Genomic DNA, 26,453 nt, shown 5'->3' on the forward strand with positions numbered 1-26,453 from the left:
GCCTTCGTGGCTGAGCGAGTGACAGCCTTCTGCTAGCACGAACAGGCATATCTTTCACGGCGAGCGTATAAAAAGCACTTCTGTCCTCGGAGTGTTTCCTTCGGGGTGATTTTGGTCCCCCACATAAAGAAGTTGAGGGAATCGGCTGTAATCTAGAGCTCCAACGCAAGGACGCAGCGGCCTCACTTATTTGCACTTGTTGATTGAAATAAAATTGGATGATAGCAACGTCCCTGCGTTCCCACGACTTTTAAAACCGGGAAAGCACACGGAAAATTTGTTAAAATAAAGTCGTACTACGCTTTGGCTGCGTACCCAGGGGGTTGTAAAGCCAGGCTCGCGTTCACAAAGCGCGTTGGCCTGCGGCCCGGCAGCGCCCCGCCGGGCACCCCCGCTCCTCCCAGGGCCTCAGGCACGTGGGGAGCACCGCCGGGGAGCCGTGGTGGCGAGACCCCAGCCAGCAGCAGCCGTGGGGGGACCTACAAGTGCTGCGAGTCGCCTGGCGAGGCCGTGCCTCCAGCCGTCGGTTACAGGCACACGAGGCGCCCCAACAGCCCCAGGGAGCAGGACGGGGCAGCTCCGGGGCGACCCCCGCCCAGCACCGGCTTTGGCGGCGCTGCTCCCCGCCCCGGCACGCACCGCCACAGGTCCCCGAGGACAAACCCGCGCCGAGCCCCCGGGCCCGGCCGCGGATCGGAAAGTTGGACGCGCCCCACGGCTCGCTCTGCGCCGCGGGTTTAATTTTAGAAAAGTGCCAGCAGCGGGCTCCCCCCCACACGCACTCTCCCCCGGCACAGCGGTGCCGTGCCCTACCGCGTCTTCACCCGGCTGCTTTAACCCTACCCGCGAAAAAAAATATAAGAGAAATAAACCCCAAACCCCCACGAGGCAGCGGCGGAGGCCGGGGAGAGGCCCGCTGCCCCGCCATGGCCGCCGCCCGCTGCCCCGCGCCTCCCGGCCCCGCACCTGTCGGGTGGTTGCGCGCTGCGGCAGGGCAGGGCAGGGCGGGCGGGCAGGCGGCCGGCGCGGCGGCAGCAGGGGCAGCAGCGGCAGCAGGGGCAGCAGTGACAGCAGGGATAGCAGCGGTGCTGGCGGCGGCGGCAGACAATGGAGGCGCGCAGGCCGGGCACATTGACACACGGGCGGCTCGGCACCGCCCCTCCGCCCGCCCGCGTCACTGCGGCGAGTGGGGGAGAGGGGAGAGAGAAGCGAGGGATGGAGGGGAAAAAAGGCTGAAAGGCAGCGCAGCCCGCGCCGATGCGCTTCTTGGGGTGTGATAAAAGAGGAGCGGGCTCCTCTCTCCCGCCGCACCGGGATGAGGGCAGGGCGGGTGTCCCCCTGCCGGTGTCCCCCCCCCAGGCGGCGGGAGCAGTGCTGCGTCCCGCCCGGCCCCCGGCGGGGTGGAGCCGCCATTACGAGCGGGGCGGGGGGGCCGGGCTGGGCCCCGAGCGCGGCGCTGCCCGGAGGGAGGCGAGCGGCTGCCATGGCGCCCCCCCGGCGGGGCGAGCTGAGCTCCGAGGAGAAGGAGCTGCTGCGGGTCATCGCCACAGGTGGGCCGCGGCCGCCCCCTCCCGCGGGGAAGGGGCCGCCTGCACACCCCTGCTCCCGCTCTCCTTCCCCTTTCCCTTCCCGGCGGGAGGCCCAGCGCTGCTGAGGGGATTTGCGCTGCCATTGACCTGCCGGGGATGTTGTGGGGATAATCGGGGCCCTGAGCCCGTCACGTCGCTCCCCGTCTGCCGGCCTTGCGGGCGCGGCGTTCCCCAGCTCACAGGGCTCGGAGCTGCCTTCCCCCAGCGCCTGGCGTTCCCTTGAGCTCTGTGCAGGAGGCCAACTGCCCCCCGTCACGTTATGTGTGTGTTAGGGGTTGGGGGATTTCTGTGCTTCTGGCCGGCTTCCGTGGTGCTGCGTAGTGATCCTTGCAGCCCTGCCTGAATACTTTCTGAAAGGCATGGTGAAAGCTGTGAGTGGTATTTGTTAGCTGGAGGTGAAATAAAGCTGCCTGATGTGCTCCATGCACCTCTGTATGTGGTTCTGAGTGAGTTCGAACCGATAGGAAATGTTATTTATAGTTTTGGGGCTTTGCTCGCAATTATGTTCACCCGTTCCCCTGTGTCAGACATAAGCACGGGACAGCCAGTGATCAACTTACTGTGCCTCAGAGTCAGGCTGGCTCGCTTTAAGCAATTCAGACCTTACTCTTGGAAATGCCTCTAATTTACCTTATGCTTATAATTAGGATTACAGGGTAATCCCGGTTGGAAGGGCCCTCAGGAGGTCTCTGGTCCAGCCTCCTGCTCAAAGCAGGTCAGCAGTGAGGCCTAAAGAGGTTGCTCAGGGATTTGTCTGATCAGGCCTTGAAAACAAAACCTCCAAGGATGGAGACTGCAAAGCCTCTCTGGGCAGCCCCTTCAGGTGCCTTACTGGGCCCGGAGTGAAATTGTTGGGTTTTGTTACATCTGATATGATCCTCTCTTCCCTTCAAATGCTGCCTGTTGCCCCTTGTCCTCCTATCACACAGCGTTATAAGCAGCTTGGCTCCAACTTCTGAGAGCTAGCCAACTCTGGAAGTTTGACTTCTGCCAAAGTTTAGTGCCTTGTTTGGAAATCCTTCGGTGGTTTGTCATACAGAACTCTGAACTTGTAAATGCAATTTTTTTTTTGCTTTTCTTGCATTAAAGTTTACTTTGACAGTCATGTCTTGAGGATTTGCTATTTCTAAATGTTTGTTATTTTGCTGAGACATTCTGAAAACTGCACCAGGTCCTAAGAAGCTTCTTGTATGTTTAGAAAAAAATTATTTGGTGAGCAGGCTAGTTGACAGCGCCCTGACCATTGGCCATTGTATTTTACAGCACTATTGTCAAGTGTGTGAGATGAGCCAGGTTACTGGTGTTTTTCCCTGAGATAATAAATTTCCAGATACACGTAAAGTGTGTTTCCTGTATACGTACCATACCAAAACATTACAAAAGAAAATCATTTCTGGTGTTTGTAATCTTTTTTGGGGGGCAACAAAATGAACCCAAACTGAAATGAATTTTGGGGGGCAACAAAATGAACCCAAACTGAAAAAGCTGCTATGCTGAAAAGTTGCTGGAAGAATACCTCCTTGTGATACATGAAGAAAAATGTGAAGCCCCTCATTAAGTGAGGGATTATAATGTTTATATTTATTTAAGCAGGCCACTGTTAAAAGAGCTTTCCTTGTGATTGAATCAGTGATCAGAACTTTCTGTTAGTTGCCAATTAATTAGATTTCATTAATTGAGAGTCAATGTTCTTTTGTTTCGATTTGATGAATAAAGTTGCATTGAAGGTCCCTTTATATGAGATTTTTACACTTGTGCCCTAACTGAAAAGATTCACACAGCAAACTTCCTTCTGTGAGAATCTAGGTAGCTCTTAGAGACATACATTCTGTACTTCTAGAGCACCGTATTAAAATGCTCAATATTTTTACCCATTCAGAGTTGTTCTGATGCAGTTTATGCAGAGACATATTAGTGTCATGCTCATGTGTGTATGTAGATCAGATACTTACCGCATGCTCTTAGACTACTCTTTGATGTTGACTTCTTTGCTTTTAGCTTTTAGAGCAGAAGGCTGTTCTTGTGCTTCTTTGCTAGGTGTGGTTGACTTACTGATAGTTAATCTGCAAAGATATTTTTTTTTTCTAATCAGTTGTGCTCTTTTTCCTGTTAATTCTTCATTCCTTTTTCTCATCCCCTTTTCTTTCTGTGTCTCTTTTTAATTAAAGGAAACACCGAAGAGGCTGGAAGACTACTGGGCAGCAAGAATGTCCGTGTCAATTGCTTGGATGAGGTATGACACAACTGTACAAGCATTATACTGGGTTTAGCAATGAAAATACTAAGTCCAAAAGGCCTGCTTGGTGTTGAATAACACTGCTGTACAGACTCCTGGAAATCAGAATTCTTTTGAAGAAGTTTCCAGCCTGCAGCTGAATAAAGAACCTTTGAAGAGCTCTTAGTTTCTTTAAGGAAGCTTAACGTTATATAAGGTAGTACATGGTTTGTATTTCCTCTCATATTCCTGCATGAGCTTTGGTGTCTGCAAGGTAAGTTGAACACTGCAGCAGGATACGAGGGGATGCTCCCTGGCTTCTTGTCACCTCCACCAAACTGCAGTCCATCTGTTGTTTATCTAGCAGCAGGCAGAGTGAATAAAGAATATCTGTCCCCATTTTTCACCCATCTCACGCCTGTACCACGTCACCTTTTGCAGAGCAATAAACAGAGAGAGAGTGAGCAGCTAGGTCAGAAGTGGAAAATGCTATCTTCTGCAGAGACAGATGTGATAGTCATGTAGAAGATGCAATTCTTTGTGTTACGTGAAGATGGGAGGAAGTTGTCAGAGAAGAGACTCTTGCATGAGGTTCATGTTTATTTCCTCTTTCATTTTTTCTTTACAGTGTTTCTCTTTACAAAAGCATACAATGTTAAAGTGTAACATGGAAACAAAACTGTAATTGACCAATATGCATGTTAGATCAATGTGTAATTTATTAATTTAAATAGCCAGCGGCTTGTGTATGTTATTGGTTAGGTACTTTGTATCAGTTTGTGTTTTTCCCAGTTTTATCACTTCATAGGATTGCTAGGAAATTGAGGTTAGAAAGGACCTCAGAACTTTAACTCCTTGTCTCTTGCCCTCCCAACCACCATTAACCAAAGAGTTGGGCTGTGTCTTCTCAGGAACTTTCCTGTAGGCGCCACTAGGCCATCTATCCTCTGGCTGATGAAACCCAGTTTGCTCAGCCTCTCTTCATTGCTCCAGCCCCCAGCCTGAGAGCTTCCACCATGTCCTGGCCTTACCCTGCTGAACTTGCTGCAGTTTATCCATGTCTTTGTTGTACTGGAGAATCTGAAATGACTGCACCCATGATGTAGTATGAGTGCAACATTACTGCTGAGAGGATATGGTTTATTAATAGGCAGCATAGCTGAGTTATGCCTTAAGCTATTGTTAGAGAAGAAACACTATTAACAATACTTGTCTAGTGTTCACATCTGACTGAGCCATATGTGTTTTGGGTATATTTAAATAGTTCATCTGATGGACTTCTTGCATCCTCCCCTCTCCTGCGAGTGGTACATTGTGATGCATGTTGAACCAAAAAGGGTTCAGATTTAAATTTTTTAATCCAGCGGTCATCTCATGGCAACTTTTAGAGGCAAAATGTTTCATAATAGAAAAAAATCTGATGTGTTATTCTAATATTTGTACATAAATAGTGTATGAAACAACAATTATACATTAGCTTAGTCTGATATCCAAGGCTGCCAGAACTGGAGACTGCTTTGAATGCATCAGGTCTCTTTTTTTTTTTTCCCCTCAACTGCCTTAGCTGTTTATTTTGAAATTCACTTTTATTACTACTGTTACTTATTTTATTAAATTATATTAATTTAAGAAATGAGTAAATAGAACCCTGAAAAAATCAAAAGCTTAGATACTGAGAGCGAAGGGAACTAAGAATTCATTTCCTTTTTTTTAAAGTTTTGGTTTTCTTTTTACACGAGAGAGTCAATAGAATGAGCATGGTTTTAATGCAATTCTCTATTCTATTTGTGGTACAGCAAATACACAGTCAAACTTTAATAATTTTGTGTGCTGGAGAATCCACATCCAGTAGAAGGCTGTTACATATTGCACTTCGTGACTTAAAATATGAATACGTAAGACAATGTCCCATTAACTTCTGTTTTGAATGTTTCTAGCCTTACATTCTAACTGCTTAGGTCCACTTGGTCATTAGATTTTAACCTAGAGGAATCAGCAATCTTTTCTCTATATATCTTTAGACAGGACGAAGTTCCTTTGTAGTACCTTGCAAGTACATTGACTTTTAACAATTATACCTAAAGTTATTTCTTATAGTAATTGAGCTGTATTTATTCATGTCTCTTTTCCAAATCCTTTGCAGTTATTTCACCTTCTTCCTTCAAGAGTGTAGGCATAAGCTGGATACAATATTGCAGCATTGCTTCAGTGGTTGTTACAGATAGATAGGCTTAGAGTCTAGATTTTTTTTTAAACTGTTTTTTAAATATCTGCTTCTACTGCTCATGTGTCCAAGACTTGCTCATCCTTTATCTCCTCCTATCTGCAGTACCGTGGGTCACGTAGTAGCAGTAGGTGACTTAGAAGCAGCATAAGGCCCCTTTATTCAAATTAGCTTTGCCACTCTTCCAGAATGGTGCAGGTATCCAGGAGATACAGCCCTGTTTTTTTTTCCCCAGTGTTCTTTCTCACCAAATCATTTTTGTTGTTGTTTTATTACTTTTTTTAATTTGTGGATTTAGGTAGTTGAAGGAAAGGACATTGAGTAAGCCTAAGTATTTTCCCTATGAAAACAAAGATATACATAGCTCTTCATCCCTAAGTTTTTAAGTTTTTAGCTGTTTGATTCTGTCAGCTTAAATCTAAGAGGCATTTATACTCAGATAATAAATAAAAGGGCAATGGAAAGAGGTGCAAAAAAAAAAAACAAAACACCCACAAAACAACAATAAAAACCACCCGCAATTATATTTAACTTAAATACATGCTGCTTATTCATTCTTATCCCATTTTTAGGTGTGGAGGTTGCTAATTCAGAAATGCAGTGTGGAAGAAAATGTTCAGGAGTCTTCTTTCCCCTAGAAGTACAGAGCTTGTAAACAATGCTGTGATTTCATGTTGGCAATTTGCTGACTTTAACACCATCCATTTGCCAAGTGGGGCTAAGAAAACTACAGAAATACAATCTAGAAGAAGCAGGTTGGGCTTCTAGATATGGAAGTTACCTCCAGTCATGTTGATAGCTAAGGTTAATACTTACTAAGGGTAATACTACAGTACCATATTTTCCTGATAATTGATTTATGCAGATTAAGCAGAAAGGTTTGACCTTAAAAGACTTCACAGTTTTTTCCTATTTAAAATAATTTCCAGGTTCATAATTTTATCACATATAGAACTTTTACTTGGCATTGGCAGCATTTTTTTTCTAGTTTGGTAATTCAGCTGTTCATTCTATAATATAAAATATGTCTTTCAGAAACAGTCCCCATCTATTTGCTAATTACAGAATTTAAAAATTTGTTGAAATTACACCAGCAGCCTGCCTATTGGTACATGTCTGTCTTTTGATGTTTTTGTGTAGTACTTCAAAATCCACAAATCAAAGAACATTCAACATCTATTAAGAATTCTCTGACTTCAGTTCAGGACAGTGACGTAGAATGTGATTTTTTATCACTACAATTAAACAAATCATCAGTCAAATTTAATGTAATACCTACATGAAGACAACAGCTCAGCAGGATGACTGACTATAAAGGAGGAGGAGTATAACGAGGAGATCTATACTCACTAAAGAGTGTTTCATAATAGAATTAGTTCCTACTTAACTCTAGATAACTTTTTTTATCTATCTGTCCAAAACCAGGACAGTAGACTAGCAGCATTCAGTACCATTTCTGTTAAGTTAGAGGCATTTTTACAATTCAGATCCAAATATTTGGCTGAACTAGACCTAGTAAGTTGTTCTAACTTTAATAATGCTTTTCCTTTTTATTTGTTGTTTTTTTCTATTTTAAGGAGTTGATTTTGAAGACATTCCTTAGTAGTATCTATGTGTTCCTTGTGGCACCTGTTTTTCCTGTGTCATTTCTAGTAACTTCCCAAATATTGTCTCAAATAAAAGCCAAACCTTCAGCCTGTGCATTTAATTTGTGATTTTCTGAATGTAAAGAATAAAATAACACACTTTGTCCCTGGTAATATCCAGGTGGCTTCCTCAGTGCACAATGAACTGGGAAGGGAAGAGGTGGTTTCTTCAGCAGTGGAAGCATGTAAGTGTGTACAGCAATGGTTTGGCCAAGGTTTTCCTTGGCCAAAAAGGTTTCTTTTTAGTGTAAATCACCTTTGACCTAATCTCCAGCTAGGTGGCTAGTTTTCCTGTGTGCAGTGCTGTGGTTTGCCTGAAACCTGCTGAGGGAACCGTTCTGGTGTGATCCAGCCCACGTGTGCCATGTCTTGGCCAAGTTTTCATGGTTGTGGTGTAAGACAAATGAAGTGAGTGTGAGAGGTGTAAAGCACATGGAGTGTTAGTACTACTTTGATTCCTTTTTCCTTGAATAACACAGGTCAGGTCGTGTGGCTGTTCCAGTTTGTGATAGTCAATCGTGAGAGTGTTACCCACAAAACAGTGACTTCAGTATGCCTGTGTTGTGTTCTCACATACTCAGCAGGAGTGTTTGGCCACATAAGCATGTCAGCTTTTCTGCCAAACACAGGTCACTGGTATATGAGGTGATTTTTTTTTTCTTTTGGTTTATCCCAACTCCTGCTCCCTGGCATTTCCTCTCTCCTGCTGAGTACCTCCAGTCAATGAACGCTGAAAAACAGCATTGTTGAGAATTTACTCTACAGTTCCTCGAAGACAGAGGGTTGTTTTTATAGTTTATGATCTTGACTTTGTTCATCCTGTGGAAACACACCTTGATGTAGTAAAGGTGCAGAAGAGAAATACTGATCTGCTTTCTTCTGCCCTAACTTCTAGCAGTGGAGTCCAAGCCCTCCCTGGTTTTGCTCCTAATCTGCCCCTCCTGCCTCCCACTAGGTCCTTTTATTCCCTCCTGAGGCGATTCAGCCTACTGAACCCACAGTGTATATTTTTTTTCTTCATTTCTGCCACCATGGCAGCAGTAGCTCTTGAAATCTCCTCTTCTTCCTCATTTGCTTCTGGTATATTTTCAGCAATGGGAACTGGGCATGGCAGTGTGCAACAGAGCTGGGCTGGTGTGGCGTAAGGCATAGCCCCTGTATGTCCTTGAGTCCTTGGGGGTAGATTAGCTGAACAACTGGGTCAGGGGAGATGCCAACCAATTTCTAGAGGCTCTGCAAACTTGATCCTCATGGTAGAGTCAGGCATACAGGGAATGCCTACAGCACTGCAGAAGACAGGAGATGTTAATTTTCCTCCCTAGAATCTGTCTGGTATCCCTACAAAGCGAACAAAAAGCTGGGAAAGATTCACTTTTCTCCCCAAGGGAATGAGTTCAGAAGAATGGATTTTTGGACGTAAGAACATTTCATGGTAGCTGATAGAAAACTGCTGCTTCATCCTGTGTTCCATTATGGAAGAATAAAGTATTTCCTTTCATCTCTGTGCTTAATAAACTGTCTGCCAGCTTAGTCTTTTACGGATGGTGCACCGACAAACCAAATGTCATGTCAGAAAGCATACTGTTTCTGGACCCATCTTAGATAATCAACCTGTGAATCACATTTGCAGCCACTTCAGCTTCTGCGTAGGAGCATAATAGAAGATACCAAGCTTTTCCAGACAAGCTTGTGTTTATCCTGTCCCTTTTTAGTTTGCTGTGAATGTAAAAGGCTGATATTAGTGTGACTTTAAATCCAGTTTTATAACATCTCTGCACATGTTTTTGCTTGGTATGTTTCTTGATCCACACCACAGCTTGATGCTTTCAAAATTGAATCAAAGGCTTTCCTGAAAGTTTCCCAGAAGGAGGGGAGTACAAAAGAAAATACCTTTCCTTTGTCCTACAATCTTCAGACAGATTTTTTTTTTAATTGAAACAACTCATTCTATATATAACCAAAATTCAAGTAATTGTTTTCTTAAAGTTTTCTCCAATCAAAAACCTTCCTTAAGTTGTATCATGTTACAGAGATACGTTCCTGTGCTACTGAAGGAGGAGTTTCTACAACATGACTTCAAACTGGGACTGGCATCTAAAAATTACTGTCCATGTAATGTATAATGTATAGTAGGAAGGAATGACTTTCTTTCATAGGACCACAAATGAAACCTAGCAAAAACAGTCACAAACTCATTTCATGAACTTCTCTTCAGATCTTCTGTTTCTTTAATATCAGTTTATATTGCAAGATATAAAAGTGTATCACGTTGCTAAAATAAGGTGCATCAAGAAATTATTTTTCAATGTTTTCAGTTAGGACAGGGAGTAATGAAATTATACTTGAAAAATGTTAAAATTATAACTTGCCCAATTTCCTTCACCTTTAGGATTTTTTTTTAATGATACTGATAAATATAACTTTAGGTTTTGTATTATAAATGGAAGCAAAAAATATATTAAGGCTCAAACTGACAAGTAGATTATTTCAGAAGATCACATTACCCTGCGTTTATAGAGCTGCAGTGATGTTCTACATGACTGTATTCATGCACATATCCCTAATCTGCAAAAAAGGGAAGAAAATGCTATTTTAATTTCCACCTGGGACAGACTAAATCACATTCCGATGTACTCAGTGCTGGAGAATGTTTTTAGGCAATTACTGTGTCTTGGCTGATAACTCGAATCCTGACTTGATGTTAAGTGGAAATGAACAGTGTATTGGAAAAAATGTATCAAAATCTCAGAACTGAATGTCATGCAATTTGCTCAAAAAGAACTGTTTCTCCCTGCCCTTTGAGAGGGAGAAAGCGTGTGTTAACAATTCCCCATGGTTCTGAAAATTGCCCCTAGGGCTTGCCCAGGTTCACGTTTGTAGTTACAGCAGTGCGACTCTGAGAGCCTCCCTTGATGAAGGGTAAGCCTTCTTGCACTGGTGCAGTTTATCAAACGGAAGGGTTTGAGAATGTATGATTGTTAACATCTGGTTAGAGCTGGATAGCTTCACAAGGACCTTTAGAGTTCTGACTGGTGTGAGATCCCAAACGCAGTACCAAAAGGATGGATAAATGGGAGAGAGGAGAACAGTAAAATTATCAGAAAGTGTGACTAAACAAGATGAGCTTCAGAAACTGCAATTATTTTTTGCATTAAGAGCCTATTTCTAATTTCCTTGTTACTTTGCATATAATGCAGGGGAGAAATAACAACTTGAGGAACCTGACAAATTTTCTACAAACAAGCTTTTCCTGCTATGACGAGCTTTAGTTCTCTTTGGTCTTCTGTATAAGACATTAGTGTTAATGACTCATTTGTGGAAAATGTTTCTCTGTTTTTCAAGACTGGTCTGTTTTCAGATATATAGCACAGCAGAAAACACTGACACCATGGAAAATCGAAAATATACTGCACAATAGTAACCACTTTTTTTCATCAAGATTTTATGAGCTTTTTTGTTCTTCCTAGCTTAAATATTACACAGGGCTTTGGCAGGTACACTGAATATGTGTGAAAAGTGAAAATTGTCTGTGGCATGAAGACAGAGAGATGCAACTAATTCTTGTATGCTTCTTCCTCTTTTCAGCATGGCATGACCCCTCTAATGCATGCAGCCTACAAAGGGAAAGTAGACATGTGCAGGCTGCTCTTGCGCCATGGAGCTGATGTTAACTGCAACGAACATGAGCATGGGTACACTGCCTTGATGTTCGCTGGGCTTTCAGGTAACTTCTGACTAAATTTATCTCACTGATTTTTTATGGCATTGATGTATACAGTTTGCCATAAATTAATAATTTAAAGGAAAGTGTTGATGCCTTTGTAGCACGGAACGGTTGTGATTGGAAGGAACCTCTGGATATCATCTAGTCCAACCCCCTTGCTCAGGCAGGGTTCTCTAGAGCACGCTGCACAGGATCACATCCAGGCAGCTCTTGAGTATCTCTAAGGAAGGAGACTTGACAGCTTCTCTGGGCAACCTGTGCCAGTGCTCTGGCACCATCCCAGTAAAGCAGTTTTTCCTCATGTTCAGCTGGAACTTCCCATATTTCACTTTGTGCCTGTTGCCTCTTGTCATTGCAAAGAGTCTGGCCTCATCCTCTTGACACTTTCCCTTCAGAAACTCACACACATTGATCAGATTTCCCGAGTCATCTTTGCTCTAGGCTGAACAGGTCCAGCTTCTACAACCTTTTTTTCATTAGAAATGCTCCATCTCTTAATCATTTAGTAGCCCTTCCCTGGACTCTCTCCAGGAGCTCCGTGTCTTTGTTGTACTGGGGAGCCCAGAACTGGACATAGTACCCTCTATGTGGCCTCACCACGCCTGAGTAGATGGGGAGTTTTCTCATGCAACTTTTTTTTGTGCACTGGGATTTGTTCTGTCTAATCATACAGTTACACTGAAAATGATGCTGCACTGTACTTTTTTTAGGACTTTGTATCACTAGCTTGTAGTAATATTTGAAGCTTGTCACATCAATCCAATATTTTTCAAAGTTTGCCTCTCTTCTATGTTATTTTTGCAACTATGTAAAAATGTTGTGGGCTTCTACAAATTTATTTAGTACGTTTTAAAAACGTATTTCCTTACATTATTTTTCTTCTCTCTTTTACATATATGTGTGTGTGTGTGGTGCTTTGCAGCTTTCCTCTTGCTCTTCTTTTACCCTCATGAAAGGAACAATTATATTTTTGAGTGAGAAGAAAGCATTGCGTAAGACGTTGTTCCTTCTAGGGAAAGGATTAGATTTGGCAAGGCTAGGTTATTTTATTAGGACACTAGAACTTTCTGTTTTGGGAAGATGTAATATTTCTTATCAGGTAGGGTTTAAAGTCTGCTTTCTTTCTTTATTTAAAAAAAATAAATATTAAAAAAAAAAGGAAGGCATGTGTGTACATGCACTCTAACTAGCCTATCAGACTGCTTTTCTGCTAAGACTTTCATAAAAAGATTTGGGAAATTTCGGCATTTTATGACACTGAGCAATATCAGAGCTGCAGCAAATAGATAGGAACAAACTGTCAGAGGCTGTTAAAATGCCTGCATCTTTATGGAAATTGCTGTATTTTTACCATTTTCTCCCAGCTGTGATTTTAACCTGCCATCTGGGTTTGCATGCTTCTGAGTGTTGACTTTAAGGTCTGTTATTTGTGACTGCAAAAGGTACATGAGTACTACCGATGCATTGCCTTTGTTTTTAAACCAGAAACCTTAAATTCTGCCTACCACCCCCTTCTTTTTTCATATATATTTTTTTCCAATTAGCATGTGCACAAAAACTGATAAAGTAAGAGTACCTTTGAAAACGGAACCAGCACAAGTAGTGCCAAGTGCCCTTAGTAGTCTCTGAAGGGCACCAATTAAGTCCTATAATCTTCCCATCAAATTTTAGCTTCATTTTATTTGGTATTTAGCCCAGTCTGAACACCCAGTTCCCACTGTGGAAAAAGGAACAATCTGTTCTCTTCTCCATGCTCCTGCTACATAATAGTACTGAGTTTGTTTTTTATTCTTAGAATAGCAAGCGTTGTAGTTGAGCTGCCAAACTAGATTAGTAGAATTTGCTTCTGTACTGCTATCCAGGGGGACCAAGTGCTAGGATAGTTAGAGGCATATGACTCCCATCGGCTCCCCAGGGAACTTGATGTATGTTACAGAAGACAGAATTTTAGCCTGCATGAATTTAGTTTTCCCTTCAATTTAATGTTTTGGGACTGTAAATAAGGAGGCAGCACCATGTTTCTCTTAGCTTGCTCTTAAAGTACTGTTCTTAATAGTATTATTTTTCCTCACTGTTAATTGTATTAGGTTTTAATAAGAAGTTTGCTCCTTGTTCTTCTATAATATGAAGAAATACAAGTTCTGGTTTATTCTTTCTAATTCCCCATATCTTCTCCCAAATTCAGGAAACAAAGAAATCACCTGGATGATGTTAGAGGCTGGAGCAGAGACTGATGTTGTCAACTCTGTAGGAAGGACTGCAGCTCAGATGGCTGCTTTTGTGGGTAAGGTTAAGGTGTAATATCATTTCCTAAATCCCTAAAATAAAATGTTAGGTTTTGATGCTTTTTATTGGTGAAACAGTGTTCAATAACCTGTCCTGAACTGACACAGTTCTTTTTCTTCACATTTCATCCTGTAACAGAGTCCATTTATGTTTTATTTCCATGTTCGTTTCTTCAATGCACAAGTGATGATATCTGTAAGAATAGATGTTGCTGTTCTCCAAGTGTGCAAGTTCATGCAGTGTCGTTATTTTGCAGACAGTAAGAGGAAGCTTGTAATAGTTGAGGTCTCTGAAGTGCACGTGTGTGCTCCTGCAGTACAAAGTATGTAACTGGAGCTTCCTCTGGAGGAAGGAAAAACACAGTACTACAAACCAGGAGCTCTCATCTGAGCTTTGGCACCAGCATGCTGTGCTGTAATGGTTAGTCATCTCCTGCCCTTCTCCCTCTGCACGTGTGAGAGGGAGAACTCTCAGGACCTGTTCTGAGATAGGTCAGTACTTACTAACCTGGACTTGACTAGAATAAGAAAAGAATTGTCATTACAGAGTGCTAGGTGGTCATGGGCAAAACATGCAACCTTTTTTGTTTTCTTTTCTTTTTTTCTAAACCCTTTTTACTTCTTTACCCACCTCAGTAGTGATCAGAAGATTTCTGCATTAACGTTCCCAAATACAACCCAAATATAGCACTCTTTTTCTTTATTTCCAGCAAAGATTTGTGATAAAATAGCAGAAAAAAGTGGTGTATTTTTCATGAATCAGCTAGTGCTGTCCAGATAGCCCCACCCCCAGCAACCAAAAATGGGGGTCTATTTTCATTTTAATGCAGCCTTTTCATCTTCGTTAAATGTCTGAGAACTCTCCTGCAAGTCCATTAGTTGTTCCGGAACAAATTGTTGTTCAAAACCCTACTTTGACATTTAGATTTACTTCCTTTTATAGTGAGTTAGTGCAGTTTCAATTTCAATTGTATTTCCTCTTCTTTTAAAGAGTAAAAGATTGATATTACTCACTTGAGTTTCAACCAGCAAGTCCTTAACTATCCACATAACATGCTGAAGAAGTCCACTTCTATTAATTACACTTAGGATTTGGAGAGATTATTGGAATGGGATGTTGAATTGTGTTATTAGTGAATGATAAATGGCATCTTCAACATAATTTTGGAGAATTCTTGTTTAAAATCATCGTATCACCAGAGTAAATATTTTCAAACGTACTGAGATACGCTACTCTGCACAAGTCTGAACAGTGGAATCTCTTCTTTTTTTATTCTCTGTCCAATCAATTCATCTGTCGTTGTGTGGGAAGTGAGGATGCTTCTTCTGTCACTGTCTTACCCTGTGCTCTATTAGCTTTGAACAGTCTCTTCAAAAACAGTGAAGGGTTTTAAATGCTGGAATTTGGTTGTCTGTGTCTTCCACTGATGATAAATTGAGTTAATGCCAAGTTAAATCAGTCAATTTAAAGAATGTGGCCCTGACCTAGAGAAGCTAAATGTTACTTTCGCGTCAGCCTAGTAATCCATCACTTTGCTAGATGGAGAAAACAAGGAGCAGGCGCAACTTCTCTCATGCTCTTTCTTTCATCACAGTCCTCCCCTTTTTTTCTTTCAGTAAATACTAAGCATGTTCTGTTATTTAGATTAATACACTACTGTCTGTTTGGGGCCTGAGAACTTGTAAGAAGTTTGAATGCAAATGTCATTGATTTTTGAAAATGCAATGTGGAGAGAACTTCTGTTAAGAAATTTTAACACCGATACAGCGCTACTAGTATAGCTGCACATCAGAGTCAGAATACTGGCTTTATTTATGGCTTGATTCTGAACATAATAAATAACTTCGGGGAGTTATACCTATTCGTTCAGTTTGGGCCTAACAAGGAGAAAGGATGCATGAAGGGGCTGGAGTTCTTGAAATGAAATTTCATGAAGTCATTTTCTTCTTGAAGTCAGTAAGTCATGTTTTAAAGAGAAGTAAGACCTGCCTGTTACCAGTGTAAAGCATGTCAAGCTTAGCTCCTTTGTGGATAATCCTCATCTGTGTTGCTTATTAGGTTTCAGGGTTCTTTGGTGATTTTTGTTGTTGTTATGATTACATTTTGTTAGTGATTGTTTTTTCTCGTGTGTTTTTAGGTCAGCATGATTGTGTGACCATCATCAACAACTTTTTTCCACGTGAAAGGCTGGACTACTATACTAAACCACAAGGCTTAGATAAAGAACCAAAACTGCCAGTAAAGTTGGCTGGGCCTCTCCATAAAATTATCACTACTACTAACATGCATCCTGTTAAGGTGAAGTAGCATGTGAATTGTATGTGTTCATTGGCGTGGGAACTGTTTCTTTATGTCAAAAAGCATTCAGCTCTTCCATGAATCCAGTTGAGATCAAAAGCATTATCTACTAACTCAGATGCTTCTGAAAATGAGAAAGAATCAGGTCTAATGTCTAGACATGACTAAAAAACCGAAGCTATTTGAGTGTTCAAATAAGTTAGAACCTTGAACTAATACCTTTAAGTGAAGAGATTCATATTTTTAACAAAACAAAGATTATTTTCTGGATTTATTTTTTTGTAGCCTTACTCAAAGTGAAAACATAAAACAATTCTCATTATTCTGTTAGTGCTTGTTTGAGCACGTATATTCCTACCTTAATCACTGGTTAACCATGGTAACATTTGCTGCTGTTTCTGAACGTATATGCAAGAGATATTTATTTTCACTTGCCAGTATATTTGCTGAAAATAAAGCTTATGTGAGGTTGATGTGTTCCGTGGAGCCACTTAAATTGTACAGGTCCAGTTTATTTTAGGTGTTCAAAAGGAAATACATTTTAGACAGCGTGTAGTAGTTTCTGTAAGTGCTTCTTTTAAAATAGCTGTAATTCTTCAAGTAGCTCTGTTTCTTACAGTTTTTTAATACCAGTATTGATTTTGAACACTTATTGTATGGGAACTGTGTATTACAGTATAGTGAATAATAATAGTAAATAATGACACTGACAGAAGAAGGAGAAGAGAGCGTAAGATGGAAGTAGAGGAATATTAGAAACTCCACTGATATTTAGTTAAAAGACCTATTTAAACTTTAATGCTGGTAAGTAAGTTTAAAGAAATACTAGCTCTGAACTGGATTACATCTTCTTCGATCTTTGTCATAGATTGTGTTGCTAGTAAAAGAGAACCCTCTGTTGGCTGAAGTAGAAGCACTGCAGAAATGTTACAGGGTTCTGGATCTAATTTGTGAGAAATGTATGAAGCAGAAAGATATGAATGAAGTACTTGCTATGAAAATGCACTACATCAGTTGCATCTTCCAGAAATGTGTTACGTTCCTAAAAGAGCGAGACGATAAACTAGATGGATTCATCAAAAAGTAAGTATTTCTACACAAAGGTCTGAAGTATGCATATGAGCTAGATTTACAGGTATCAGAAAAAGACAACTTTAATAGGAATAGTTGGATTGGTTTAGGTAAAGGCTCTGACAAGTAAATTTTGAAATAATCCCAGTGTATTCTTCAGTGTTTGTTTTTATTTTGTTTTAACCCCAACAAAGCATTTTGCTACTTCACTCTCATGTAGATACTGGTCTGTTTGTGGATGATTATTTTTCATTGTGTGGCTGAATTATTAAGTACTGGTTTCAGAGCATACATTGAATTATTTTCTATTTCATAACACTTGTGCATTAGAATACAAGTAATTTCACTTGCATTTTAAACACTTCTGAGTTTAAAGTTTCAGAATTTTTTTGAATGATAAATCTTCTCTATTAATTGAAATATGGAATAGGACAGAATGAGGACAGAGTACAACATGCTGTGTTTGTTCTTGAACATTTACTGTATGATTTCTTATTTGACTTTGTTTTTAAAAAAATTAGTCTCTTGAAGGGGAGAGATAAAGATGGTTTCCCTGTGTATCAAGAGAAGCTAATTCGAGAAAGTATCCGAAAGTTTCCTTACTGTGAAGCTACATTGCTCCAGCAGCTTGTGAGAAGTATTGCTCCTGTTGAACTAGTAAGTTTTTTCTATCAAGAAAATGTTTTTTAATAACTTCAATAGTAAATTTGGTTTAAACTAAGTCATCTTTCATTTTCTTAGCTTCTTCAGTGTTTTATGCTAAGCAAAGTTTTTGGATGTCCCTGAGTTCTCTGGTAAAATGGAAGTTCATTTTATATGTTGCAAGAGAATACTGTAAAATATTTCAACCTAGTAGTGTTAGTTGTTTTTTTGTTGTTGTTTTCTGTCTTTTGTTTTTGTTTTTGTTTTTTTTCCCTGTGCCAATACCAAATGCTTAAATGCCTCAGCTTTTAAAGGAAATTGGAAGAATTTGTTTCTGTGGCTGAGCTTTCTTTTTGTACTCTGGGATGTCCATCCGTTTTCTCTTTTCCAATGTGCTTTTACAAACTGTAGATTCAGACAGAGATGATGTTTTCTTCTTTCCAGGGTCTAAGTGGACTTCCAAATTGAATCATTTCCTATGTTTAATGCATTCATTATTTCCAGTGTATGTGAGAAGTTGATAATATTTGATGGTAGAAAAGGGAAAAACATTCTGTGAAGCTCCCTTTATCACAAGGAGAGACAAGATGATGCCATATGCACAGTACAATGTGTATCTGAATTAGGAAATCATAATTACAAGTAAAATATTTAACTTCAGCTTTCCTCATACGTCTTTGCTAACACACCTCATTATAGTAGTTTTCATTAGTTAATCTTACACGAAAGTTGTTACTCTTTTTTTAAAAACTGTGTTCTCTCTGGTGTCTGAGAGCTAGATGTTACAAACCCTAACACTGGGGAAATGGCACAGTTTTGTGACATACTTGGATTACTCTGAGTGAATTAAAAATAGCCTCTATCTTAAGTGGCTCCAGTGAATGAAAATGTCCTGAGGTTTAATGCAATCCCTACTGTTTGCCTAAGCCAGAAAAATAAACACAGTATGAAAATGTAAGCCTTCATGATGCATTAAGAGCTGCCTTAGAGTAAACGTATTCCTTCCTGTCTCTTTTCTTAGAAGAGCTTGCAGCCTTCTCCCTTTAAAGACATCTGCTTTGTTACACTGTATTTTTGTCCATTTTACAGAACTGGAAAAGAGAAGATGCTATAAATTTTTAATTTCCTGGAAGCCCTTGACATTTGGCAATTACTCCGATTTGGTCTGGGCATCTCAGAACTGGTGTAGTAGTTAGGGCCCTGCATATTCCATGGTGGTCCAACTATTTAAGGATTTACAGAGAGCTGGAGAAACTTGACGTTGTTTCCTCTGTTTACATCATTGCCCAAAATAACTTAGTTTATGGTTACCAGTAAAATATACTCAATCTTACTGCCTGTATTGCGTGGGAAAGATACTGCAAATAATAATAAATAATTATTTGCTTATTATTATTTATATATTGTTTTGAAAATTCGAAGTTCTGACCATTCGGTCTGCAGTCGGAGTACACTGAGCACAACAGTACACCAGTGCTAAATAAAACATGTTTTAACAAAAAATCTGTACCATCACAGAGACTAATTTGCAAAAACCTGCTGCATAGGATCTACAAGTGGATGCCTGTGAAAAGACCACTGAGTTCTTTAATAGTATTAGGAATAGTAATATTCATTAGTTATAGTTAATTATAGTTAATAACACTTCATTAATTCATCCAACAATACGTTACAGGGGCATCCGTGATACAACAGCAAAAGCAATGGGGTATTCCGATAGAAGAATGGCACAAAGAACAGATGGAACAAAAGTAAAATAGTTGAAGTAGCACAGAAATAGATGTACATGGAGCACGTTTCAGGAGTTATTTCAGGTGGAAACGAGGAAAGCAAAGCTATCCATTAGTGGTAATATACTTGTATTTGTGAACCTCAACGGGTACAAAAATCATCTTTTAAAGCTTCTGAACTTTGTCTCCATGATTTAATGTGACTGAGTGCTTCATTTGGAGGTCTAGACTTGTAATTTAGGAACCTTATGCAATTAATGGATCTTCAAGGAATATTCAGAGCATTAAAAGTAAAACTTGTTCTCTTCTCTGAAGAGAAAGGAATCTATTTTCCAAATGCAGCGGAGTCAGTGGCGAATATTTATACTTCAAATCATCTAACTTGTCTGCACAGAAAAATAGCAGTTGTTTGAATATACAGGCTAACACAGGTGCTTTGTATTCTATATATTTGTTACATTTAAAATTCTGTCTGTTCTACGTGAAACTAACAGTGTTATTTAGGACTACTCATATACTTAATGACTGCTTATGTCTTAGGTAGTGCCTTCTATATTATCCAAACATTTGCTCTGCATTAATAATGCTTCCCTCCAAAATAGCTTTTATAATTATCAGTATTCATCAGTTAAGGAAGGGGTAAATCTCACTCTTCATAGTGAGCTTCTTGAATAATCCCACAATATGCAGTTATTTAAAAGTCCCATTATCTTTGCCTTCAAATTTTAGTTTCATTGCACCATGCTTCTGGTATTGATTCAAAACAAGGGCACAGGATAAGGGAGCATTCTGTGCAGCCATCGATTCTTCAAAATGTAAGCATGTGCTAAAAAGCTGAGAGATAGTTACCTTCAAATCCATCTCCTTTTTTGCAGAATAAAAAAATAAAAAAGGTAATTTTTATCTTCCCTTCCACAGAAGGTCTAAGTTAACTTTATATACAAAAATGGATGTAGCTGTATGCATGCTAAATTGTTCATGCTACTTAAAGCTTTATGATTTTATTTTGTATTCTTGCTGTTACAGCATCTTCAGTGAGACTAAGCTGGCCACTTGGAAACTTGAATTACTTTGTTTTTCTCTTCTATTGTCCCTCTTCACATTGATTTTTTTTTTTTTTTTTTTTTTAACTGAAACCTACAGGATAACTGCAGTATTTGCTGTGTTTTACAATTGATTTTGTTCTTATTACCCCTTCTTGACTTTCAGGGTTCTCATCCTACAGCATTTTCTGTACTTACACAAGCTATTACTGGCCAAGTGGGTTTTGTGGATGCTGAATTCTGTACAACTTGTGGGGAAAAGGGAGCAGACAAAAGATGTTCAGTATGTAAAATGGTAAGAATCCATAAATAGTTATAAGGTATCACACAAGTTAGTACCATTGAGGTGATGAGGATTTTGAATGTTTGGCTATTTACCATGTAAGCTTATGAGGAACCGATCACATGTACATCTGCACTGCAAACATACGAGTCATCTACTTCTAGGAGAGATGGCTGCAGTTCCAAGTAGAAGTACGTGGATTTCCAAGTGTCTTATGTTTAAGGATTAAGAAAGAATAAAATTTCTGCATATTCAGAGTTAAGCAAAACAAACTACGCTTCTAGAGTTTTATATAGGTTAGAATTGCTTTCTGACCTTACAAATTGCTTTAAAAAATACCATTAAATGCTATAAATAGAAATATTTTACTTGAGGCACTAAAAAATATAAGATTTTTGTGTATTTTTATAATACATGAAGATGAATGGCTCTGACTTTCAGGTGCTGTACTGTGACCAGAACTGCCAGAAAATACACTGGTTTACCCACAAAAAAGTCTGCAAGACCCTGAAGGAAATTCATGAGAAACAAGAACTTGAAGCTGCCAAAGAAAAAAGAAAACAAGAAAAAAAGCAGAAGAAAGGTTAGGATCTATTGGTTTGCTTGCTGAAACTAAGGCAACATGGACTGTATCATAAGGAACAACAGTAACAGGTCTTAAAAATCTGTAACAGCTGAAGTTAAAAGAAATGTCTTTGTTGTAATGTAACAACATAACATGCATTTGTTGGAATTAAGTCTTTCAGTTTGCAAATGCTGTATACTTCCTAAAACCTGGTTTTTGGTGCTAGAGTTACATAGGTTTCTACAACTGATGCATTCTGAATTACACTACACTATTTCAAAATCCAAATTTTAAAACAAAATAATGAAGAGGTTCATGACATTCTGCTTTTCATTGGAGGTATTACGAGTTCCTCAGAGACAGGATCTTGGTAGATGGCTCTTCTCCCTCCTGTTCTAAGAAGGGAGGCTAACTTTTCTTTTTTTTATAACGTTAATACTGCAGTACCTACGTTTTCATTTTAACTCCTTCAGACACATGTTTAAGACACTACAGACTTTATCAGATTTTCTATTTTTCACAAGACAGTGAACTCACCCTAGCTTCAAGTCCCCTTGTGATGGTGGTGTATCAACCACCATCACATATGTATGGTCTTCATATCAACAGTAGTTTCAGTTCAGAAAGCTACTAATACCCCTTACACATCCTATATATCAGCAACAAGGATAAAATAAAATATATAAAAAAAAATCCACAGCTGTAACTACAGGTGAAAACAAGAGTTTACGAGTGTCTACTGCAGAAGGGTGAGTGCTAAGAAACTACAGGCTGAAGCATAGACTAAAGAAGTTGTTAGCTCCATAGCCCAATGGGACCATGGTATGTTTTGGCAGTGTTGTGGCTAGCGAGGACATTGTTTTCAACTGGTTATCAGTCATAACAGAATAAGAAACCAAGGGGGATTACAAGATGCCTTCTGAAGGGCCCCCAACTAGGCTTTCCTCTCTTTCTTTTCATAATTGTTAGCATGCGACCCCCACTTAGCATAATCAGGGCATAAAGTTATTTAAGTGTTTTTTCTCTGAAAAAAAAATTGCTTAAAAATTAAAGTTGTACTAGCTGACTCCTTTCCATGCAGTCAGGTTATAAAATTTGGGATGACTCATTTCCGCTGGAGTGCATTGTGGCCAACTGTTCATTAGCAAGAATTTCTTCAGTCTGTTATGTGCAAAAAAAAAAAAAGCTTCCTGCACAATTATATAAGTAACTTTTTTTTTTTCAGAACACCTGTATTCTATGTTTAATCAGCCTGCAGCCATTCTTTGAAGAGTGAACTGTAGTGTCAGTAAAGCATGTTTGAATTCAAAGTTAAAATAACAGCAGAGTCCTTCTCTGTTCCTCTATGTATGAAAAGGAACTGTGGCAAAATTGTAGAGAAATTAATGAGAGCTTTGTGTAGAGTTAGTTTCAGAATAATCTTATGGTGACTTAAGCATAACTCTTATGTCTTACGTCTTTGTTAGTGATACTTGCTAAAGTAATCACTTTTTAATGCAAAGTTTCCTAGCATTCATTCTTCTGGAATAAAAGTGGTTTGCTAGCAGATGAGTTCTGTATTTACGGCTGATGGCTCTTCTCTTTTGTCTAGATGAAGTGCAACCAGGAGAGTCTAGTACTACAGATGAAGAACAGTCAGCTCCTGGTCCAGATGCTACCAAAGAAGTGGATCCAAATCATGCTGCTGAACGAACAGAAGAAGCTGAACTTACCAAAGAGTCCGAGGCACTAGCCCTGAATCCTGACAGTCCCCTGGAAAGTGAGACTAGCTTAGCTGCCGTTGATGTTCAAAAAATACAAGATTCTGAGGAATAAGAGGAGGGTAGGAAGGGACTAAGCATTCTGGTGAAGTCCCTGTACCCCAAGGGTCAGAGAGATTTTTTTTTGCTGACCGTGTCTGAGTTCTTACAGCATGGCTTATGCAAGACTCTCTATGAAAGCATATCTCTGTTCACGCTGAGATGGAATACTGGCTAGTTTGTCTTTAGGATCTGTTGTAGAATAAAATAATAATAACAAAAAAAATAAGATAAAAACTAGTGGCATAGATCCATCTGTATGTGTACCAGCAGTAACCATAGTAAAATCTATGAGTATCTGTGGTCAATCAGCCACTTAGTTTAAATTTTAAAAAGTGTTTTGGATTATTCATGTTTTCAGAACATGAAATCTATTTTATTTGTAATTCAAATATTTTTTTCTGCAAGAACACAGAACTGCAGTTAAAACATTGGGAAGCCAACTGTTAAATTGCTTTTTTACACCGCTTTAGGAAGCTTTATCTGAAAGAATTCAGTAGCAGTTAAGTTTCTAAAGATACTCATCTGAATTCTCAACTTCTCATGACATTATTGTAAATATTTTTGACTAGTGAGTGCACAAAAATAGTGTCTATTTTGTGGCAACTTTATTAAATGATAACTGCTGTTTCAGATATCTCAAACTTACTGTGAAATGTGTGTTTCAAGAGAATTGATTTCATTATTTATTTGCTCAAATATAGTCCAAGTTTATCAAAGCCTAATGAAGGGAAGACCAGAAGGATGTTAAATATTTTGACGCTCCCAAATAATAGTTTCTGAATCCCAGCTTTCAGGTGAAGATGCCTTAGAACACACTGGGATGTTCATGAATTATTTTATAAACATAAAAGATGTTAAATATTGCACATGCTAAACCTGGTCAGAATGAACTAAACGGGAATGTTCATATATTCATTGATACAATTGTGATTTCACTTAGGCTTTCAACTAAATAGCTTATCTTGAAAATAGCACCCCTTAACTTTGCTGTTTTCACTCAGATTAGCTGCTGTTTTGTATGAAATCAAAGGGAATGCCACAACTAAAACACTACTTGCTGCATAAGAAGGATGGTAGAGTTTGATATCCTACAACTGTTGGATGAATAACTGATGTTTTGAACATGGCAATATCCTTCAACGTAGAAGAATAAGGACCACCCTCCATACAGAGGAAAAATGTTATTAATTTTTTACTATTTAATATATTGAAAGTTTTTGTTTATTATTCTTCAACTTGTAAGAGTGAGGATACATAAATGCAGGGAATGTATCTTTTGTATGATCCAAGAGTGTTTTAATTTCAATGATTAAATGAATAAAATGTGAAGAATAAAGGGAAGGTTTTCAAAAGCTGGGAGCTGAGTGGCAATTCTGTTTACTGCATCTTTGAGGGCTGCCGGGGCGTGCTGCCATGTTCTCATGTGAGATATGTGGGCTTAGTGTAGCTCAGGTGTGCAAGTTTATTTTTATGACAGCTGGGGCCAAGAGCCAACGGGGGGCAGAAAACAAGAAATGTGTGTCTGAAACTTAGATAGGGAGTCACCGTAACTGCTGCCACATGCAGAAATGCTCCTTATTCCCAATTCTACACACAGCTGTTGGGGCTCATTGGGATGTATATCTCTTTTGACACTTCTCTGGTAATGCCATTCATTCAGAGCAAATGATTCAGAGTCTTAGAAGTGTCGTAAAATTCACAGCACAAATCCCGCTTTTATTCCACCAGCCAACACCTTTCTTGATAAAGAAAAATCCAAGCAACAGAGAAAGTCTGGAAATTGGAAATAAGTGTGAAGTACAGGCTACCTGGTGGAGATTATGGAGATGTATTTTTATCAATCCAGCTTCAGAAGGGTTCTGAATCGTTATGAGCAGAGGATGCCATGCTTCATTCCCTTTGCAGTGAATCTCAGAACAAAAGCAATACAAATTAAGGCCCTGGTGGCCTCAGAAGAGAGCTACTTCAGCCTTCCTCAGCTTGAGCTGGTGGCAGCTTTTCTGTTGGGAAAAGACGATAAGTTCTGCATACACTTCAGATAATGAGGAGCCCTTGTACAATCGTGAATTGGAAGAAACATCTCACATGACATTACTGATACAGAGCTTAATGTAGAACGAAAATTAACATAAAATTTCCTGATTCATTAAGCAAGGTTTTAAGTGACAAGACAGCTGTGGAGTGCAAAGCCAAGAGATAGCTCTTGCGTCTTCAGGGGTATACGAGTCACAAGACTTTTTTTCCTCTCCACTGACCTTGCTTTCTAGGAAACATGAAGTCCTCCCTTCTGCTTTTCCAGCTCTTTGCTAGATACAAGGACGTGGCAGCTGTGCATGTGTACAGCCTGCTGAACCACAGTACTTGTTTCCTAATTCACTTCAAGGCTATTTTTTTTTTAATATGTACTCTTTCTATTGCCTTCTGGAAAATCTGAATTAGGAACGTCAAAACAAGCTTCTAAAACTAAGTATATCTTCTAGTGAACTGAAAATGCACATTCAAATCACTTTCCATTACTGATTACTTGCCGAGGCGATCGGCTCCGGGGCAGACGCGTTGTGCAGCGGAGCGGGGGATCGGCCAGGCAGGGCTCATTTCTCCGTCACCGAACCCGCTCGAGGGAGCCGCCAGGGCCCGGCAGCTCTCGCCAGGGAGGGGAACGAGGCGACAACGAGGCGGAGGCGGAGCCAGCAGCGCCCCCTCCCCGGCCGGTCAAACGCTGCCCCTAGGGAGCGCGGCGACCAGGACGGGCACACAGCGCGTGACGCCTCAGAAGGGAGAGGCGCGGCAGTTGGCGCAGGCAGGGCGAGCAGGCAGGGCAGAGCACTACCCCCCGCCCATACCAACACCTCCTCTAACGGCGGTCTAGCGCTAGCTCAGCTGCGATGGTGGACACCAGGCACAGTGCGCTCTCCAGGAAGTCTGTACACACCCAGACCGACTGCCTGCTCAAAACTGCGGCAGTTCAGGTCTCCGGGTGCAGGGAGTGCCTGAGCCTGTTGCTACCACCTGCGGGGGGCAGAGAGACTGTGCGTGAGGTGCGAACAGGTGGATGACCTGATCCGCCTCATGGCAGAACTCGAGGAGGAGGTCGAGAGGTTGAGGAATATCAGGGAGTGTGAGCAGGAGATAGACTTGTGGAGCGACTCCCTGCGCGGCCTGAAGGACAGGTACCAGAGTGAGACACCCCAAATGGGGGTGGGCCCCCTGCCCTGCTGCTGTCGGGCAGAGGCAGGGGACCTAGGAGTTGAGGAGGAATGGAGACAGGTCCCTGCTCGACATCCCAGGCGATGCCCCCCCCACCGGCCCCACCTTCCCAGGTGCCCTTACGCAAC

General features: G+C 40.4%; 2 protein-coding genes across 2 annotated transcripts in view; one reads left to right on the forward strand and one right to left on the reverse strand.

Moving 5' to 3' along the window:
• The window catches only part of BZW2 (basic leucine zipper and W2 domains 2), a 55,184-nt gene extending 54,047 nt beyond the window's left edge, over positions 1–1,137 (reverse strand). The window contains exon 1 of the mRNA XM_027450897.3: positions 967–1,137. The gene's annotated coding sequence lies outside the window, so the exon portion shown is untranslated. The remainder of the gene's footprint in view (positions 1–966) is intronic.
• Positions 1,138–1,375: 238 nt separating this feature from the next.
• Positions 1,376–24,470, forward strand: ANKMY2 (ankyrin repeat and MYND domain containing 2). The gene is made up of 10 exons (XM_038173919.2): positions 1,376–1,550; positions 3,758–3,822; positions 11,260–11,398; positions 13,584–13,682; positions 15,822–15,982; positions 16,851–17,065; positions 17,575–17,710; positions 20,635–20,763; positions 21,193–21,334; positions 22,908–24,470. The coding sequence occupies exons 1-10, from the start codon at positions 1,484–1,486 to the stop codon at positions 23,129–23,131; spliced, it is 1,377 nt and encodes a 458-aa protein (XP_038029847.2). The 5' UTR covers positions 1,376–1,483; the 3' UTR covers positions 23,132–24,470.
• Positions 24,471–26,453: the final 1,983 nt, after the last annotated feature.

Source organism: Anas platyrhynchos, chromosome 2 (assembly GCF_047663525.1).
Source record: "Anas platyrhynchos isolate ZD024472 breed Pekin duck chromosome 2, IASCAAS_PekinDuck_T2T, whole genome shotgun sequence".
Classification (NCBI taxonomy): domain Eukaryota; kingdom Metazoa; phylum Chordata; class Aves; order Anseriformes; family Anatidae; genus Anas; species Anas platyrhynchos.

Coding starts and splice junctions, on each gene's coding strand:
- ANKMY2 (XM_038173919.2), top strand. CDS start 1,484: ATGGCGCCCCCCCGGCGGGGCGAGCTGAGCTCCGAGGAGAAGGAGCTG. Junction 11,399..13,583: donor GATGTTCGCTGGGCTTTCAG/GTAACTTCTGAC, acceptor TCCCAAATTCAG/GAAACAAAGAAATCACCTGG. Junction 17,066..17,574: donor CTAGATGGATTCATCAAAAA/GTAAGTATTTCT, acceptor TAAAAAAATTAG/TCTCTTGAAGGGGAGAGATA.